The 18,463-nt window shown below is 43.0% G+C and overlaps 1 protein-coding gene across 2 annotated transcripts in view; it reads right to left on the reverse strand.

The window, feature by feature from the left end:
- Positions 1–245: 245 nt before the first annotated feature.
- The window catches only part of LOC126259662 (facilitated trehalose transporter Tret1-like), a 126,404-nt gene continuing 108,186 nt past the window's right edge, over positions 246–18,463 (reverse strand). For both annotated transcript variants that reach the window (XM_049956600.1, XM_049956599.1), the window contains one exon: positions 246–1,267. In XM_049956600.1, coding sequence (XP_049812557.1) covers positions 911–1,267 — 357 coding nt within the window. In that variant the 3' untranslated portion in view covers positions 246–910. The remainder of the gene's footprint in view (positions 1,268–18,463) is intronic.

Here is an 18,463-nt window from a genome sequence, read left to right on the forward strand (position 1 = left end):
GCAAATCTCCGAATGATGGATTTAATGAAAGCAGATGTAAGTATTAAACCTGTAAATATTAGAAGTTTAAATTTAATTCATGTACATAATTTTACTGTTTATTGACTGAGGATCAATAAAATTAATGAAACTCAAATTTTTCTAATTACATTTTTGTAATGTGTTTATCTGACATGTTCCACACCCAGGAGGATTCCCTCTTCTATGGGTCTATGGAATGAATAATTAATCTAATCTAATCTAATCTAAACTGGTAGTGGCGCAAAGTGTCCTTCACTGTGCACCGAAGGATGGCTTGTGGAGTTTGTATGTACATGTAGACATAGATGTTACAAATCATATTAAATGTTTTGCAGTTTGGTATATTTCTTCATTACATCTTATTTACATTTATAATATAAAATACAAATGTTGCAGTTATTTTAAATAATTTTATATTTACCATCATTGTTGAATATATATTATTTTGTAGTTTTATAAATAACAATTATCGCTAACTTAATATTTGTACATAAAATTTGTGCAGCCAGAGAGCGAGCATGTGCACGTCAACACATGTGACTGGCTGGCGGTGTCTGATGTTTGAATATACATCTGTCAAGTCCCAGAATCATTTTCACTCAGGCACTTAGTGCCCATCATCGCCGTTAAAAAAGTCATGCGTTTTGGATTATTCTCGTCTTGTAGCTGGCACAAATGCAAGAGAAAAACTGCATCAGTTGTCTCTGTCAAACATGTATCTTCAACACAGTTGAAACGGAGAAAGAGTCACAAAAACTACTCAGTGTTACCAGAACAAAACACAACGTTTAACGAAGTATATACTGTCTGGACACAAGTCGTCACATTCTTACTGACGTGCACGTTTGTCTAGTAACATGCGGCAACGAGCTAGTGTCCTGTTACCACGTCAGAGATGAAGGGCCGGGTGCTGCGGCACAGCTGCAGGTTGCTTCTTGCTGGATTCTGGCAACTCGGCGGCGTCTCCCTCGAAGTGGCGCATGATCTCCAGGAAGGAGCGGCCCTTGGTCTCGGGCACGCAGAAGTAGGTGAAGGCGAGGCCGGCGGCGGCGCACGCCGAGAAGGAGAAGAAGACGACGTGCATGCCCACCTGGTCGCTGACCACCTGGAAGAGCTTCGCCACGGCCGTCGAGCTCACGCTGAGCACCACCGTCACGATGGCGGTGGCCAGCCCCTTCACCTCCGAGGGGAACACCTCGCCCACCATCGCCCACGGCACCGGTCCCAGTCCCAGGATGTTGAACACCTGCACAAACAAGGCCCCAACACTCCTACAGGCGGCAGTCGTAATGGAAGTTGTACAGAGCTGCCTGAGCTACAGAAAGGGTAGTCCAATTCGGAGATGTGTTGTGTATGCCGCCTAAATGTTGTCACTAGATGTTATTTAGATAATTAGTTAGTTAGTTGCAAGTTTCATAATTCGTCTGTACGATTCTTGTATCGAGATGATTTGGAACTAGTCAGTTTATAGGAACAGTGTTAACATTAATGACAAAATTACACTACTGGCCATTAAAATTGCTACACCACGAAGATGACGTGCTACAGACGCGAAATTTAACCGACAGGAAGAAGATGCTGTGATACGCAAAAGATTAGCTTTTCAGAGCATTCACACAAGGTTGGTGCCGGTGGCGACACCTACAACGTGCAGACACGAGTAAAGTTTCCAACCGATTTATCATACACAAACAGCAGTTGACCGGCGTTGCCTGGTGAAACGTTGTTGTGATGCCTCGTGTAAGGAGGAGAAAGGAGTACCATCACGTTTCCGACTTTGATAAAGGTCGGATTGTAGCCTATCGCGATTGCGGTTTATCGTATCGCGACATTGCTGCTCGCGTTGATCGAGATCCAATGACTGTTAGCAGAATATGGAATCGGTGGGTTCAGGAGAGTAATACCGAACGCCGTACTCGATCCCAACGGCCTCGTATCACTAGCAGTCGAGATGACAGGCATCTTATCCGCATGGCTGTAACGGATCGTGCAACCACGTCTCGATCCCTGAGTCAACAGATGAGGACGTTTACAAGACAACAACCATCTGCAAGAACAGTTCGACGACGTTTGCAACAGCATGGACTATCAGCTGGGAGACCATGGCTGCGGTTACCCTTGACGCTGCATCACAGGCAGAAGCGCATGTGATGGTGTACTCAACGATGAACCTGGGTGCACGAATGGCAAAATGTCATTTTTTCGGATGAATCCAGGTTCTGTTTACAGCATCACGATGGTCGCATCCGTGTTTCGCGGCATCGCGGTGAACGCACATTGGAAGCGTGTATTCGTCATCGCCATACTGGCGTATCACCCGGCGTGATGGTAAGGGGTGCCATTGGTTACACGCCCTGTATTACAACACTATGTGGCGATCTAGACCATACACATAGTCGTTTAGTCGGGAGGTGCATAAAACAGCAGTCGAATGAATGACTATAACATAATGATTTAACATACTAACACACGCAACAACATCCACTAGAATAAGATACTTCATATATAATAATTAGCTTTCTAAAATCAGGAGTACAACTGACATTATATCAGGCAAGCCGCTACGTACTTGATACTTTCATGCCGCTAGATATAATAATTAGAAACTATCTATTATATCATTGAAATATGCTGCAAAGTGCGATTCATCGACTGAACTATATCTCTGTTTAGTCGAAGAAATATAATATAAACCCAACCACAAAAAGCATAGAATGTCATGTACTTAGAGATGCTGATGAACACAGTAACTCAAATACGGTAACTATTATGCATTTTATTTTCAGGGGCTATGGCCCGGAAGAATGGAATGAAGCTTAGTTGTTCAGTTCGACATTGGTGACAAGTTTATTAGTGCTTTTCAGGCCTACTGAATACTTTTGTTTTCTCTTCTTGATAATAAATGTTACATAGTTTTGACTCTTTCGCATTGTTTTTACAGTAAAGCCTCCAAGTATGCCTTGAACTTGATCCGTTTGTGATGTTAGTAAAGTTGGTATCATTTTCGCGTTACTTTCAATTCTCCCTTTAACGTCTTAGTGCCTGCGCGATCCTCCAGAGGCATTTGAAATTAAACTGCAGAATGCTAACGAAATAGCGAGACAAAAGAAGAAGTTACATAAGTAAGAGCAACAAATTCATTAGAATAGTAACGGGAAGGTGGCGTGGGCGAGAATGAATCTTGTTTCCTCCGCCACATACTTTTCAGTAGATACACTGATTTATATATAACAGAAAATGATAATTACTCTGTTGATGGAAGCAACTGCACTTAAATGATGTAGGAAGTGTATTAGCCGCTTCCAACAACACGTTAACAAGACTAATGGCTGGCTCTGAGCACTATGGGACTTAACATCTATGGTCATCAGTCCCCTAGAACTTAGAACTACTTAAACCTAACTAACATAAGGACAGCACACAACACCCAGTCATCACGAGGCAGAGAAAATCCCTGACCCCGCCGGGAATCGAACCCGGGAACCCGGGTGCGGGAAGCGAGAACGCTACCGCACGACCACGCAGAGTGAAATATAGATGTAATTATTGTAGATGTAGGCGTCTTAAAAATGGTAATCTACCTGTTGTTCGAAAGGAGTAGGTATGTAGGTATGTGCTAGCACTGGGTTTCACAATCCGCTTTGTATGACCATCATGATAGAACACAAACATGATTGTAATATATAACCTTTTTTCATACTGCAGTTTAATAACCCGTAGGCGTCATCCGAGACGGTAAGAATAACTATGGAGTGAGTATAGCGTAATGCACATGTCGACAACATCAAAGAGAAAATGTTATGTGACTTCTGGTGTAACGCTGTTGTTCACATTTTATACTAAGACCGAAAATATAAAATTACACGTATTTGTTCTGCTTTTATACTTTAATTTTTACTAGTAGCAGTTCTTGTACTACAAATGCGACAGAAACAAGGTAAATGTACTTTTATAGGTAAATAGCAAAAAGGTCTAATGACGGTTGTCATACTAGTGAATGGTGCCATATGTGTTCAGGAACACCGACATACAGTGCAATAAAGAGTTGAAATCGCAGGGCTGCATTATGTGAGTGCATGGCTGTATATTTACAATTAGTACATGGAAGTGTGCCGCCAGTAAATCCGATCAGCGCATAAACATTACGAGCAACATTTACCTGCAGGGAGGCTTTGTACACTCTCTGATTAAAGGTACACCAACATGTCTATGTAATTGACCTCTAGACATGAAGAGAGGTGGAGTACCCAGTATAAAAGGAGGTGAGGAACATTAGAATCGGTCGCGCTGGAGACCTCGGTGACTTCAAACGTGGACTAGTCACTGAATGTCACCAGAGTAACAAATCTACCAGGGACATTTCAATTCTTCTACAGCTGGCCAAGTCGACTGTTGGTGATGTGACTGCGAAATAGAAACGCGAAGGAACAACAACAGCTAACCGAGACCAGCCAGCAACATGTACTGGCGGACAGGTATCGTCGAGCATTACGGAGCGTGGATTGCAAAATATCGCATGAAATTAGCGGAAGAAATCACTCGTGAGTTCCAAGTAGTACCAGCAGTCCGGCTACTGAAATAACTGTGCGTGTGGAGTTAAAAAGAGAGGAGTACAGTACTCGAACAGCTCGCCGCTTGCGATGTAGTAAGAAACGAGGCCATGACTGGAAACGAGTGACTTGGAGTGATCAGTCACGCTATACCCTGTGACAATTCGACAGCAAGGTTTGGATTTGAGCAATACCTGGACAACATGCCATGATGTGTAGTGCCAACAGTGAAGTACAGAGGGTGAAGTGTTACTGTATGGGGTGGTATTTGGTACTTAGAGTGTGCTCCCTTTTTGCGCTTAAGAAAGGGGTAAATGCGGAAGGATATGAAAACATTTAACACCATTGTGTACCGCGTACAATGGAGGAACAGATCGCAGACGATGCTGGTTTGTATCAACATGGCACTGCAGCCTGACATAGAACAGCATCTGTGAGTAATGGCTTACGGAGAAAACAAATGGACTGGACAGACCAGAGTCTAAATCTGAACCCAACGTAAGACCTTTGGCATCAGTCAGAACGTGGAGCCGGCCGCGGTGGCCGTGCGGTTCTAGACACTTCAGTCCGGAACCGCGTGACTGCTACGGTCGCAGGTTCGAATCCTGCCTCGGGCATGGATGTGTGTGATGCCCTTAGGTTAGTTAGGTTTAAGTAGTTCTAAGTTCTAGGGGACTGATGACCTCAGAAGTTAAGTCCCATAGTGCTCAGAGCCATTTGAACCATTTTTGAATGTTTTCGTTTCCTTGAGGATGAACGAAAACTAAACATATGGTACCAGGAAGTACAAGCGAAAGAATTTTCACCTCTAAATTTGTTCCATTGTGTGATAGATCGCTGGTTTGCTGCTTGTCAGAGCCCACAATTTCGTGGTTTTACGGGGCATTTTACTCTAACTTACGGTACTAAGAGGAAATTTCAAAATGCCGTAGCAGCATGATTGGTTAAAAGAGACTCGGCGTTACGACCAAGCGCTGTACAGGTGCGATACAAGAATTAAAAAATATCGGTGGCTATCGCTCCGTTTCGTATAGGAAAATAATTCGAGACATCTTAGCAGTGACAAGGCAAAACAAACGAAATGCCCTTGCATTTATCTCTACAAAGCTTTAAGGTTGCATCATTTCAGGTATTTAATGCCTATGAACCTCATGTACAAAATCCACGGTAATTTTGTACGAGATCCGTCTGTACTAGCGATGCAAGGACACAGAATATCTGCAGAGTGCTTAGGGGCACACCTTAGTCACGTGACTTCGGGGGCAATATGTGTTGTTTACAATAATTCTGTTCTACGCACTTGAAGGCTCATTCCATAGTATTACTACTCTGTGGAGCAATATCATACCATTCTTTCCATTAATGTTAACATTATCTTTGATTTATTTTTGTATTGCTTGAAAGACAGTTACGTATGCTAACTCTGTGATTTCCAGTATATTGTGCCCAGACTAGGATTTGTAAGACATTCTTGTTCACGGAAATTCTCCAGCAGTGATGGAGGGAGGAATAGCGGGATAAACACGCCGATTGTGACACGTACGACAACACAGATGCGCCATTACACACGTACGACGATGACACTTGCCGCATTTTCTTACTGGCTACGCGTGAGGCTTTGAAAGTTTGTAAACATATGTGCAGCGCTAACATCATTTGTTGCAGTTTCAGAGACGTATTGCATAGTTGACTATCTATGGGTTTAACTCCGTCACCATGTGAATATTGTAGTATCCATCTCTATTTCGACTTAAATTTGTGTAATTTTTTCGTGATTAATTTGTCTATGTTACAATAACTATAATCCTTGTTAAACGTGAGGCTGAAACACTGTTGCTAATCTGTTTACCAGCCCTTGTTTTATACTATTCGATTTCATAACTGTCCCCGCAGTCAATTTTACCTGGATGTGTTAGCGAGCGGTACATAACCCTGGTTACTCCAGTAATCGCACACATCATTATATACAGGCTAATAATAATAATTTTGTGTGATACAGTGCCTCGTGCAAGTCTTTCAATTTGACGTCACTTCAGCTACTTGCGCCCCCCTAATCTAACACAGCAGTCTTACCGGGAAAGGGGACCTACAGTTTAACGTGGAATTCGAACCACGTGCCCTTCGTGGTAAATTTTCTCATGATTGAAAGGTGAAAGCTATATTACAGGCAGATTGAAAAATTTACGCGGTTCGACCTAAATTCGATACGCGAGCTTTCGACTTCTAATCATGCGCTTTACCACTGGACTAACAATCATGAACAACTTAAATTGGAATGATTACACAGATAATGTTGTACGGAAGGTGAACTATAGCCAGCTTTTTACTGGCAGAACTCAGAAGATGCAATAGTCTACTCAAGAAACAGTCTACACTACGATTGTCCGTCCTCTTCTGGAGTATTGCTGCTCGGTATGGGATCCGTACCATATAGGATTAACTGATGACGTGAGAAAAGTTCGAAGAAGAGCAGCTCGTTTCGTCTTACGGCGAAACAGAGGAGAGAGAGTCACGGAGGTGATACTAGAGTTGGGCTGCCAATAATTAAAACAAAGGCGTTCTTCGTTGTGCTGGCATCGTTTAATGAAATTTCGATCTCCAACTTTCTCCCCCGAATGCGAAAATATTGTTGACCTCCACCTACAGACGGAGAAAGGATCATGGCAATAAAATAAGAAAAATCAGAGTTCGCAATGAAATGTGAGTGTTCGTATTTCACTCGCGCAGTTCAAGAGTAGAACGGTAGAGAAATAGTGTGAAAGCGTTACAATGAACTCTCTCCCAGGCATTAGACTGCGAATTGCAGAGCAATTACTTCGATGTAGATGTAGAACACCAGGCCCAACACATACAGGGTGTTTCATAGTCTTTGCGACAAACGTCTAGGGTTGACAGATAACGTCAGGAGTACTGATTTTGTTGGACACCAAACGTTTTATGACGCTTCCCCTTTAGTTTTAACCGGCCTTGTAACAACGAGATTTCACTGAACTAGCAGGACCTTGTTAATTTTCAACAAGTAAACCTTAAAAATTAGTGTCTGTAAGAGGAGAGAGAAATTTTAGAGGCGAATCAGGAATTACAGTTTTACTTGGCCTACTGCCTTGCGAGTGGAACAGATGACTGGGTGATAGGCAACACATATTGCTTACGAAAGCTGACGTCTCAAACGATGCCTAACGGATTCGGGAAGCATCAGCGAACATTTTGTCTATACCATAATTTGTTTCCCCTGACGTGATATGACACACCTCGACGTTTGTTGCAAAGACTTTGAAATACCATGTATTCATTATTGGTTGAATTGCTGATTCATAGATCGACTGGTGTTGACGTTTACGTTGTTGTTCTTGTTATGGTCTTCAGTCCGAATACTGGTCTGATGCAGCTCTCCACTCTACTCTATACTGTGAAAGCCTCTTCATCTGCGAATAACTACTGTAACCTTCATTCTTCTGAAGCCACTTACTGTATTCATCTCTTCGTCTCCCTCTGTGGTGTCACCGCCAGACACCACACTTGCTAGGTGGTAGCTTTAAATCGGCCGCGGTCCATTAGTACATGTCGGACCCGCGTGTCGCCACTGTCAGTGATCGCAGACCGAGCGCCACCACACGGCAGGTCTCGAGAGACGGACTAGCACTCGCCCCAGTTGTACGGACGACTTAGCTAGCGATGCACACTGACGAAGCCTCGCTCATTTGCAGAGCAGATAGTTAGAATAGCCTTCAGCTAAGTCAATGGCTACGACCTAGCAAGGCGCCATTAGCATTACATTGCATGTATCTACAGAGTCTCACTTGTATCGTCAAGAGCGATGCACAACAATGATGGATTGAAGTTAAGTATTCCAGCAGCTACGTACTTTTCTTTATAGCATTCATTACGTATCATGTTTCAGACCTCACGCCAGCCTGCGTGAGTTAACGCGTGCATTCGGCCTCCTCAACCAAGTAATGTGCGTAGTGTTGGCTAACTGCTAACACTACACCCTCTATGATTTTTGCTCCCCACATTTCCCTCCAGTACTAAACTTGATGTCTCAGAACGTGTCCTACCAACCAGTACAAACAATACCTTCTTTCTTTTCTCCCAAGTTCTATTCAATACCTCCTCGTTAGTTATGTGATCTACCCATCTAATCTTCAGGATTTTTCTCTAGCACCACATTTCACAAGCTTCTACTCTCTTCTTGTCTACACAGTTTATCGTCCATGTTTCCATACAAATACTTTCAGAAAATATTTCCTGACACTTAAGTCTACATTCGATGTTAACAAATTTCTCTTCTTCAGAAAAGCTTTTCTTACCGTTGCCAGTCTACTTCGGTCATCATCAGTTATTTTGCTGCCGATATAGCAAAACTCATCTACTACTTGTCCGCCACCGTAGCTGAGTGGACAGCGCGCCGGCTTGTCATGCTAGGGTACCCGAGTTCGATTCCCGGCTGGGTTGGGGGTTTTCTCCACGCAGGGAGACTGCCGTCTGGTCTCTGTGCAAGTTGCAAATAGCCTTTCGCTCCCTGTATTTTACCCTTGCTACCTTCAGAATTTCAAAGAGCGTGTTCCAGTGAACATAGTCAAAAGCTTTCTTTGGGTCTACAAATGCTATAAACGTAGGTTTGCCTTTTCTTAACCTATCTTCTAAGATAAGTCATAGAATCAGTCCCACCTTGCGTGTTCTTACATTTCTTCGGAATCCAAACTGATCTTCCCCGAGGTTGACTTCTGCCAGTTTTTCCATTCTTCTGTTAAGAATTTGTTCTAGTATTCTAAAACCATGACTTATTAAATTGATATTTCGGTAATGTTCACACCTGTCAGCACCTGCTTTCTATGGAATTGGAATTATTACATTCTTCTTGAAGCCTTAGGGTATTTCGCCTGCCTCCTGGATGTTGTACACACATGGAAGAGTTATGTCATGGCTGGCTCACCCAAGGCTATCAGTAGTTCTGACGGAATATCGTCTAGTTTCGGGGCCTTTTTCAACTTAGCTCTTTCACAGTTTTGTCAAATTTTTCTAGCAGCATCACATCTCCCCTTTCATCTTCGTCCACGTTCACTTCCCTTTCTTTAATTGCGTTTAAGTTCATCTCCCTTGTATAGACCCTCAATAAACTCCTTCTACCTTTCAGCTTTCCCTTAATTGCTTAGGACTGGTTTACCATCTGGGTTATTGATATTTATACAGCTACTTCTCTTTTCTCCAAAGGCCTCTTTCATTTTCCTGTAGGCGTAATTCATCTTTCCCCTAGTGCAACATGCTTCTAAAACCTTACATTTGCCCGCTAGCCATCCCTGTTACACAATTTTGCACTTCTTGTCAATCTCATTTTTTAGGCATTTGTATTCCCTTTCGCCTGCTTCATTTGTTGTATTTTTATAATTCCTCCCTTCACCAAATAAATTCTGTATCTCCCATGTTACCCAAAGATTTCTGCTAGGCTTTGTCTTTCTATCTATTTGGTCCTCAGCTGTCTTCACTAATTCATCTCTCAAAGCTACCCACTAGTCTTCCACTGTATTCCTTTCAATTGGTCTACTTAATGGTACCCTAATGCTCTCTATGAAACTCTCAACAACCTCTGGTTGTTTCAGCTTATCTAGACCCTACTTTCTTAAATTCATATCTTTTGGCTATATCTTTCCTTTTAATCTATAGTTCATAACAAATAAATTGTAGTCATGGTCCACATCTGCCCCTGTAAATGTCATGGCATCTAAAATCTGCTTCCGAGATCTGTCTTACCATTATATAATCAGTTTGAAACCTTGCAGTGTCTCCCCACCAACAACAAGGTCCTTGGTTTATGGGGAAGGGGAAGGAGGGATATTTTTAAAAGGTAATTCCTAACTCATCTTCTAAATCATCGCTACATATTCATCATGTACCACAGATCATCAATTTTGGGAATGAAACTCTCTATTAAAGCATCTGTAAAATAGAAAAAATCTTGTTGCGTCGCATATTACTGAAACCCTACGCTGTTGTGAGAAAGGGATTATAGCGATAGGAATTGTCCTCGCAAGCCAACGGGATTAAGCCAAAGGTCGGGAGTGGAATGGGTGTGTTTCATTAAACTGAATATTAAAAATAATTTGAAATATAAAATTAAATATAAAAAATTTAAACACACAGTCGATCATCTTCCTTTTATAGTACGCTACAATATGCAGTGAGTAAAATACTCTGACAGTTGTATCAATAAACTTTGGTATTAGCTGCTAGCAATGAATGTAACCCTTGACTGGTCAGCAATACAACAACACACACATTCACAGGTTCATTGGTAGAAGGAATATTCCAGATTCTTCGTAGAATAATGATTCACAAACGTTTCGCGCAGCAAAGGAAGATTATCTTTCTTTTGGCAGCCATTTCTGTGGACCACTGTTTACTCACCGAGAACCGACTACATGTGCAACTTGGTGCAGAGGTTGGTGATAAATAAGGGTTGCCTTGACCAGATTATGCCTCCACATGGTTGTCGGACGTTGCAATACAAAAAAATGGTTCAAATGGCTCTGAGCACTATGGGACTCAACTTCTGAGGTCATTAGTCCCCTAGAACTTAGAACTAGTTAAACCTAACTAACCTAAGGACATCACAAACATCCATGCCCGAGGCAGGATTCGAACCTGCGACCGCAGCGGTCTTGCGGTTCCAGACTGCAGCGCCTTTAACCGCACGGCCACTTCGGCCGGCGTTGCAATACAAAGGGAATCTAGAAGCATTACGGTACTCGTGGAAGCCACCCTCAATTACAGACCCATCATAACAGTCGCACTAGCATGGAAGCAGACCCGAAAAATGAATTACGATTTATGTAGTAAATCATAGAGAACTTACGGAAGCAAACGAATCGACCTGTGAAGGTTCGAGTCTGAGACATCTTCTTGCTGTAAGAGGACGACGTTTTGTGTATATAATTCTCATTCCTAAAAGCAGACCGGCTGTTCGACTTATGGCCATTTTAGAGAGAGCGAACTGATAGTGGGGCTGAGGGAGTCGAAATTGGGAACATTTTGGGAGTCGATTTGCAGATCGGCATTAACATTACAACCGAGGAAAATCTCCTAAAAATCTTGATCAGAATTTGATGACGAGAACGATTTTCACTTTTGTTTTGGGACAATATCTAACAGAGAAAATATATGAGAGACAAGTGTATGTGTACGCACATTTGAGTACGTTAATGTTAAGGCGACCACTTCCTCAGCATGTGGACTGTACTTTTGTCTCTGCCAATCGCAGCTGAAGAAACCTGTGGCCGTGATGCCTGCAGTACGATACTCTTGCCAGTTACGTAAAGAAGGCAAGGCTAAAGGGATTGCGAGAAGGTTGAGACGGAGTTTGATAGACGATTATCCTCATCGCTGTTGATGTATGCTCCGTTAACAGGCCTGTGCTGTGGGTCACATCTTTGGAGGAAGATCAGGGTGGGGAGGATGTCGTGGACTGACACATGTGTTACGTTAACGTTGTGTCTGATTCAGGTAAGTATTCCTTGACATAACCTCACCGAGAAAAATATTAGTCACACCTTGAAAAAAATGCACGGGGCGCTTTTGGAGCGCTGTAAATCAGGCAGTCATGCAACCGTCCAGCGCTGACGTAACTAACGGCAGTGACGTGGTATGTGCGTGCTAGTGGGTTGTATGGATACACCGCAGTAAGATGGTTCCATGTGGAGAAATGACAGAAAGGACCTATTGTATTTGGATCTGCTTCTGACGACACCTCGAACGATGGTGCCCGGTTTGTTGGCGTATCAACACAGATTGTGCAATATGCTCACAGGGTACAGTATATCACTTGCGACTATGCAACATGAGTTACGAAGAATGTTCGTAAAATTAACCTAATGACAGGGACCGGATACGAATGACACACCAAGTCAATAACAATCAGTTTCAAACCCGACAGATATTGCAACTGTCTCTGTATCTCAACCTGGTTCTTAGCGAACATCATGAACGGAACAGCACATAACAGAAATTTCGCAAAAGGTCATTTCTCAAAGTGGCACTGAGAGCTACACGTCTTGAATGAGCCAAACGAATACAGGAGAGAAGCTGAATGGGGCTGTGTAATGTGGTCCGATGGGCCACGACTTTGCCACTTTGCAAATGATGCGACACCTCGAGTGCATCGACGGCCCGATCAGGGAGTTAGCTTGCAGTGTGTGGAGGGTCCAGTTCAGGCTGGAGGTGGTTCCATGTTGTTATGGGAGACTGTTTTTCGTACCATTACTTGGGCTTACTCCTTCAGGTTACATGAAACAAGATGTTTATTTCAACATTGTCAGTGTATTGGTATGTCCTTTCCTCTATGCCTTCATGATGAATACGCAGTGGACGCTCTCGTTTTCCAGGATGACAACAGCCCTGTTGACATCTGTATACATAGGATCCTTGTCCAAGGAACACTCGGACGTCATATGACACATCGACTATCTTGGTCCTAATCCTGTAGATAATGTCTTATTTGGAACAGGGGGGCGGGGCGCTGTGGTCGAGCGGTTCTAGGCGCTTCAGTCTGGAACCCCGCTGCTGCTACGGTCGAGGTTCGAATCCTGCCTCGGGCATGGATTTGTGTGATGTCCTTAGGTTAGTTCGGTTTAAGTAGTTCTAAGTCTAGGGGACTGATGACATCAGCTGTTAAATCCCAAAGTGGTTAGAGCCATTTGAACCATTTTGGAACAGGGGGTGAAACTTAGCAATCAACATTCCCTCAGTTTGATAGCTGTACGGCGATGCAATCGTCGGCGAGCTGGTTCAGGTGGATATGACATAACTGGGGTAATTTGTGGACTCTTCAACGCCGAACTGATTCCGTTATAGAGGTTAAAGGTGGTGGCGCGATATTATCGTGACGTCTCCTCGGGGTGGCTAATTTTTTTCCCAGTGTGCTTGCAACTCATTATACTGAAACTTTCTTGTCACAATATCAGCTTTCAAAGCTCTCTTTTCTTCTGCATATTTTGAATCGCAAGCATATTGCGAAGATGTTCCGTATCAAGTTATCAGTTAGTGAATGTATCACAGTCTTTGACTAGTTTAATAAAGCACATTTACAAACTGGCACTTTGCCAAGTAAATGAGAGAGCCAGTAGTAAGCCAGTGCGAGTTACGCAGGCGTCTATATGAGTCCCGCTTGAATGACACAAGGCATTCAATTCTGATCCTTTCTGCGTTTCTGGGTGGTCTTCCGTGAGCGGCCCTGGCTGTTCCGTCCACGTTTCCACTATGGACGACTGATGTAGTAGCTCTCTTTGAAGTTTGTGTCTCATGGTCATTCTTGTGCAACGAGCTACAAAAGTTTAGTAAGATTGCAGCTACCAATCTGGTAGCTTGGCGCAAATTTTGCTTGCAACTGTTCATGTCTTAAATGTGCCAACGGAGAAATAACACATCCAAACGCTTTAATTGTTTAATACATTGCCTTCTCGGAATGTAACTTTATAGCTTTTAAATTTTCATTCTGATGAAGACATCTTTAGAGGTGGAGAAACCTAGGTCAGTGTATTAAACAATTATTTGCAACCGGCTGGCTGAGTTATTTCTTTGTTTTATAAACGGTTGCTGAAAGAATGCCATGTTCAAAATGGTCTTTAATGTGTGTTTACTTGAGTTCAAACTCAACGCTCGTTGTTCAGTGAGATAGTCGGCTCTCGATGCACGTGGTACAGGAACGGTTTTTGATTAATCCATCCGGATCAGTGCTAGATATAGCGTGATGCTGCAGTGTGATGGCTGCGTTGACTCAGGGTTTAACAAGGCGTAAAGTGCTTGTAGTCGGCCAAGCGCTTTTCCCCTATTCTCTCTAACATGCCGTCCCCAGTGCGGGACTATAGAGTGGGGCCTCCCATAATCCACTGAGGTCGATAGTCACTCTGAGAAACGTAATTAATTTGGCCTGGCTTTTCGCAGCGCTGAATTTCAGGCGCCACTTAGTGGCCCAGGCACCTAGGACGTCGCATGCTGTCTGCAGGCGACGACGTAAGACAGCTTTTAGGCAACGAGCGTAGAGTGCGGCATCATCCATATAAAGTGCTAATGACACTCTCGTCTGAGGTATGAGGGTATGCAGCAGGGGCCAAGGACAGAGCCCTGCCACACTACCGATAGTGTAGGCTTTGCTGTCGATCCCCTGTCTCCGGCGTGGACATTGAATATGCGATTATGCAGGTAAGCGATGCGACTGACGTGCGGCGTCGGTACCCCCAATATAAAAAATTTGTAGAGAAGCTCCTCGTGTCATACACAGTCAAAGATCTTGGAGCTGTCCAGAAGTACTGTCCCTGAGTATTCCCGACGCTCCAAGGCCCCCTTCGCGTCCTCCACAAGACGCAGAAGTTGTTCTTGAGTGCTGTTACCACGCAGAAAATCGAACTGTGAAAGTGGTATTAACTCCTGGCTATTAACGTGCACTATAAGCCTTTGATCATATAGATGCTGAAAGACTTTTGAAATGGCGTCGAGAAGACTTACAGGTCGATAGTTTTGCGGGGCTCTTGCATATTTTCCATGTTTAGAAATGGCAACTACTTCCGCGCATGTTTCCACGCAGAGGGGTAGTTACCAAGTTCTTAAGATATGACCGAGTAGTTGGGTCGGAGGGCATCAAGTGGCAATTGCTTAAGCATAGCGTACGCCACCTGTCACAGCCTCCAGCCTTCCTAATGTTTAGATAAAGAAGCTGGGTTTCCACTTCCTTCTCAGTAATAGCGTCTATGGCATCACCTGCGGTCTCGTTCATAAGAAATACAGGTAATCTTTGCCGCACAATACGAGTGTGCTGCTGGTCAATTACGTCCTCCATTAGCTTGACGTTGCCTGCAAATGCGTCAGCCAAGACACTGGTCTATGCAGGTTCACAGGCAATTTCTCTGCTGACTTGCAGGGGTGAAATGTGTTACCCTTTACTTACAAGGGAACCTCCCCATCGCACCCCCCTCAGATTTAGTTATAAATTGACACAGTGGATAGGCCTTGAAAAACTGAACACAGATCAATCGAGAAAACAGGAAGAAGTTGTGTGGAACTATGAAAAAATAAGCAAAATATACAAACTGAGTAGTCCAAGTGTAAGATATGCAACATCAAGGACTATGTAAGCTGAAGAGCGCCGTGGTCCCGTGGTTAGAGTGATCAACTGCGAAACAAGAGGTGCTTGGTTCGAGTCTTCCTTCAAACAAAAATTTTACTTACTTTATTTTCGCAAAGTTACGATCTGACCGTTCATTCATTGACGTCTCTGTTCACTGTAATAAGTTTAGTGTCTGTGTTTTGCGACCGCACCGCAAAACCGTGCGGTTAGTAGACGAAAGGACGTGCCTCTCCAATAGGAACCGAAAACATCTGATCGCAAATTCATAGGTCAACCGATTCCTCCACAGGAAAACACGTCTGAAATATTCTATACGACACTGGTGACGGCATGTGCGTCACATTACAGGAATATGTTGTCGACCCACCTAACTTGCGAACTTGGCGAATGGGTAAAAAGATTCTTCTACCTTGCCCGATTTAGGTTTTCTTGTGGATGTGATAATCACTCACAAAAAAGTGATGAAAACATAAGAGTTTGTCACATAAATGGCAACAAATGAATGCAACAGTTTCACAGTCGCACATTTTTCCCTGTGCTCTGTCAAAACATACGTTTTTAACGTTTTCAAGTTTTTCCGTGTGTAGACCGTCAAATCCTGCATGTCTCCAAGCAAATCTGAACATGTCCTGGAATTTTGGAGAGCGAAGTTGATCATGTCTGAGTGCAGGAACTTTGATAATTGTCTGAAAATAAAAAATTAAAACTTTTCACTCGAGGGAGGATTGAACCAGGGACCTTCCGTTCCGCAGCTGCTCACGGTAACCACATGACCACGGTACTCCTCAGTGTACACGTACCTTGATGTGGCTTATCTTGCACACGGACTACTCAGTTTGTATATTTTGCTTATTTTTTTGCTGTTTTCTCGATTGATCTGTGTTCAGTTTTTCATGGCCTATCCCTGTGCCATCTTATAACTAAATCTGAGGGGGGTGCGATGGGGAGGTTCCCTTGTTAGAAATTGTTTTGTGCCACATTAGGCGGTGACATCGTCACTAGCAAGGTATAAGGTTATCAGACGGACCCACAAGCATTCTTGTTTCACATGTTTCACCTCCAAGATATATCATATATACATTCCCTGAACCAGATTATGAAAGTTGTGATGTAGCAGGCGAGTTGCGGCGCCCTGGAAATATTCTAAGTTCAGAGTTGGCGGCCACCGCTCGGGCCGCGGGGCAGGGCCGAGCTCGTTAGCATCCCGCGTGGTGCACGTGGCTGGGGATTCCTAGGTGACGCTGTGCGCTCGGATGGCTAAAGATGGCGGACTTTGTGAAACCATTAAGGCAGACATTTCACAGTTCGTGTAGAAATTAATACTAGCCAGATGAATCATGATACCTCAAAAAGAAACATGTACATTACTATAATTTGCACGACGATTCTGATGGTGTAATCAGATTTTCAATATCTTTATTAGTTTAAAGTTTAGTATCCGATGGTAAATTATACAAGTAACACCCAACAACGAATTTCCAAAATCTAAACGCTTCATCCGGTTTCGTCGATAGACGTGTCTTTAGAAAGCTATCAGTGTAAACCTAAATTGGTGTAAATAACAGGCATGTAACTTGAATAATACATGAGTTATTGGAGGTCAAAGTGGCCGATTACTATCGATCGCGTCAAGCTATAAGTACTCCACAGTTACACGAAAAAACGGTAGCAGCATGCTTATAAATATATTTATTCATCTATGTCTTTGTTTATATCCGATATATACTATTCATGAAGAAATTGGTTAAATATTTACTGTGTATTAGAGAGCACAGAGACATTAGGCTACTGGCCTACCTTTTGTTCTATTCCTTTGATATACGTTTATTTAATTTGTTTATGTATCTAATAATGTGTGTTAGAGCGTGTTTATGGTCCAGCTGTAGGAATATTTATTTAATTTCAAGTTATTTAAATGAAAATCCAGTATTTGGTATGTGTTTCAATATGTTTGTGAGTGCACGTTGGCTTGGAGACATGGAGGGAGCGCTCTAGCCAATCACAGCGTTCGTTATAAGAGAGACGTATAGAGGTTGTGGAGGAGCATCGTTTCCGGAGAATGCGGCGCGAGAGACGGCACAGGACACGGAGGGTGCTGGACGTGAAGGCTCGACGTACGGTTCCGGTAAAGACTTGGAGTGGAGCAGTTTGCGCGTGATTGCAAGAGATAGAAACATTTCGTAGTGACGACTTGTGTACTTGTGAGATTTCTGTGGCTTCTGCAGTGAATACATAGTAAGCGTTTGGAAGTGAATATCTCACGACCTATGTTGTTGTTAATAACCAATTACGTGAAGTAGGAATCTATTGTTTCCCTGTTATTCAACTTATATTTTATTTAATTGCTGGACCATCGACACCAATAAGTGTTTTGCAGAAATATACCGCATTCTCAAAAGTACTTCTACTATCGTACTCATCATTTAAAGTCGTTAAGATAGCACCTGCAGATTTTATTTAATTGCAGTCTTTCATTTATAAGCGTCTATGTTAAGTTCAAAATTCTCAAGTAGGAACCTTCGACCATTCGATTCATGTGTGTGTTCTTATCGTATGCAGCAGGCTCAGCAGTATTTGGCTTGTAATGCGGCAACTACGTATCCCAGCCACTAGAGAATATTTCAACTCTGGTCTGAGGGTACGTAGTTGAGGGCCACCACACCATCATTCACTTCATTTTTGTTATTTGAAAGCCCGCAAAGTGATATAAATAATTGATTATAAAATTCACTTAGATATTCATTTATGCTCACAATTCTTTCCGTTACGCAAACTA

Source organism: Schistocerca nitens, chromosome 5 (assembly GCF_023898315.1).
Source record: "Schistocerca nitens isolate TAMUIC-IGC-003100 chromosome 5, iqSchNite1.1, whole genome shotgun sequence".
Lineage (NCBI taxonomy): Eukaryota > Metazoa > Arthropoda > Insecta > Orthoptera > Acrididae > Schistocerca > Schistocerca nitens.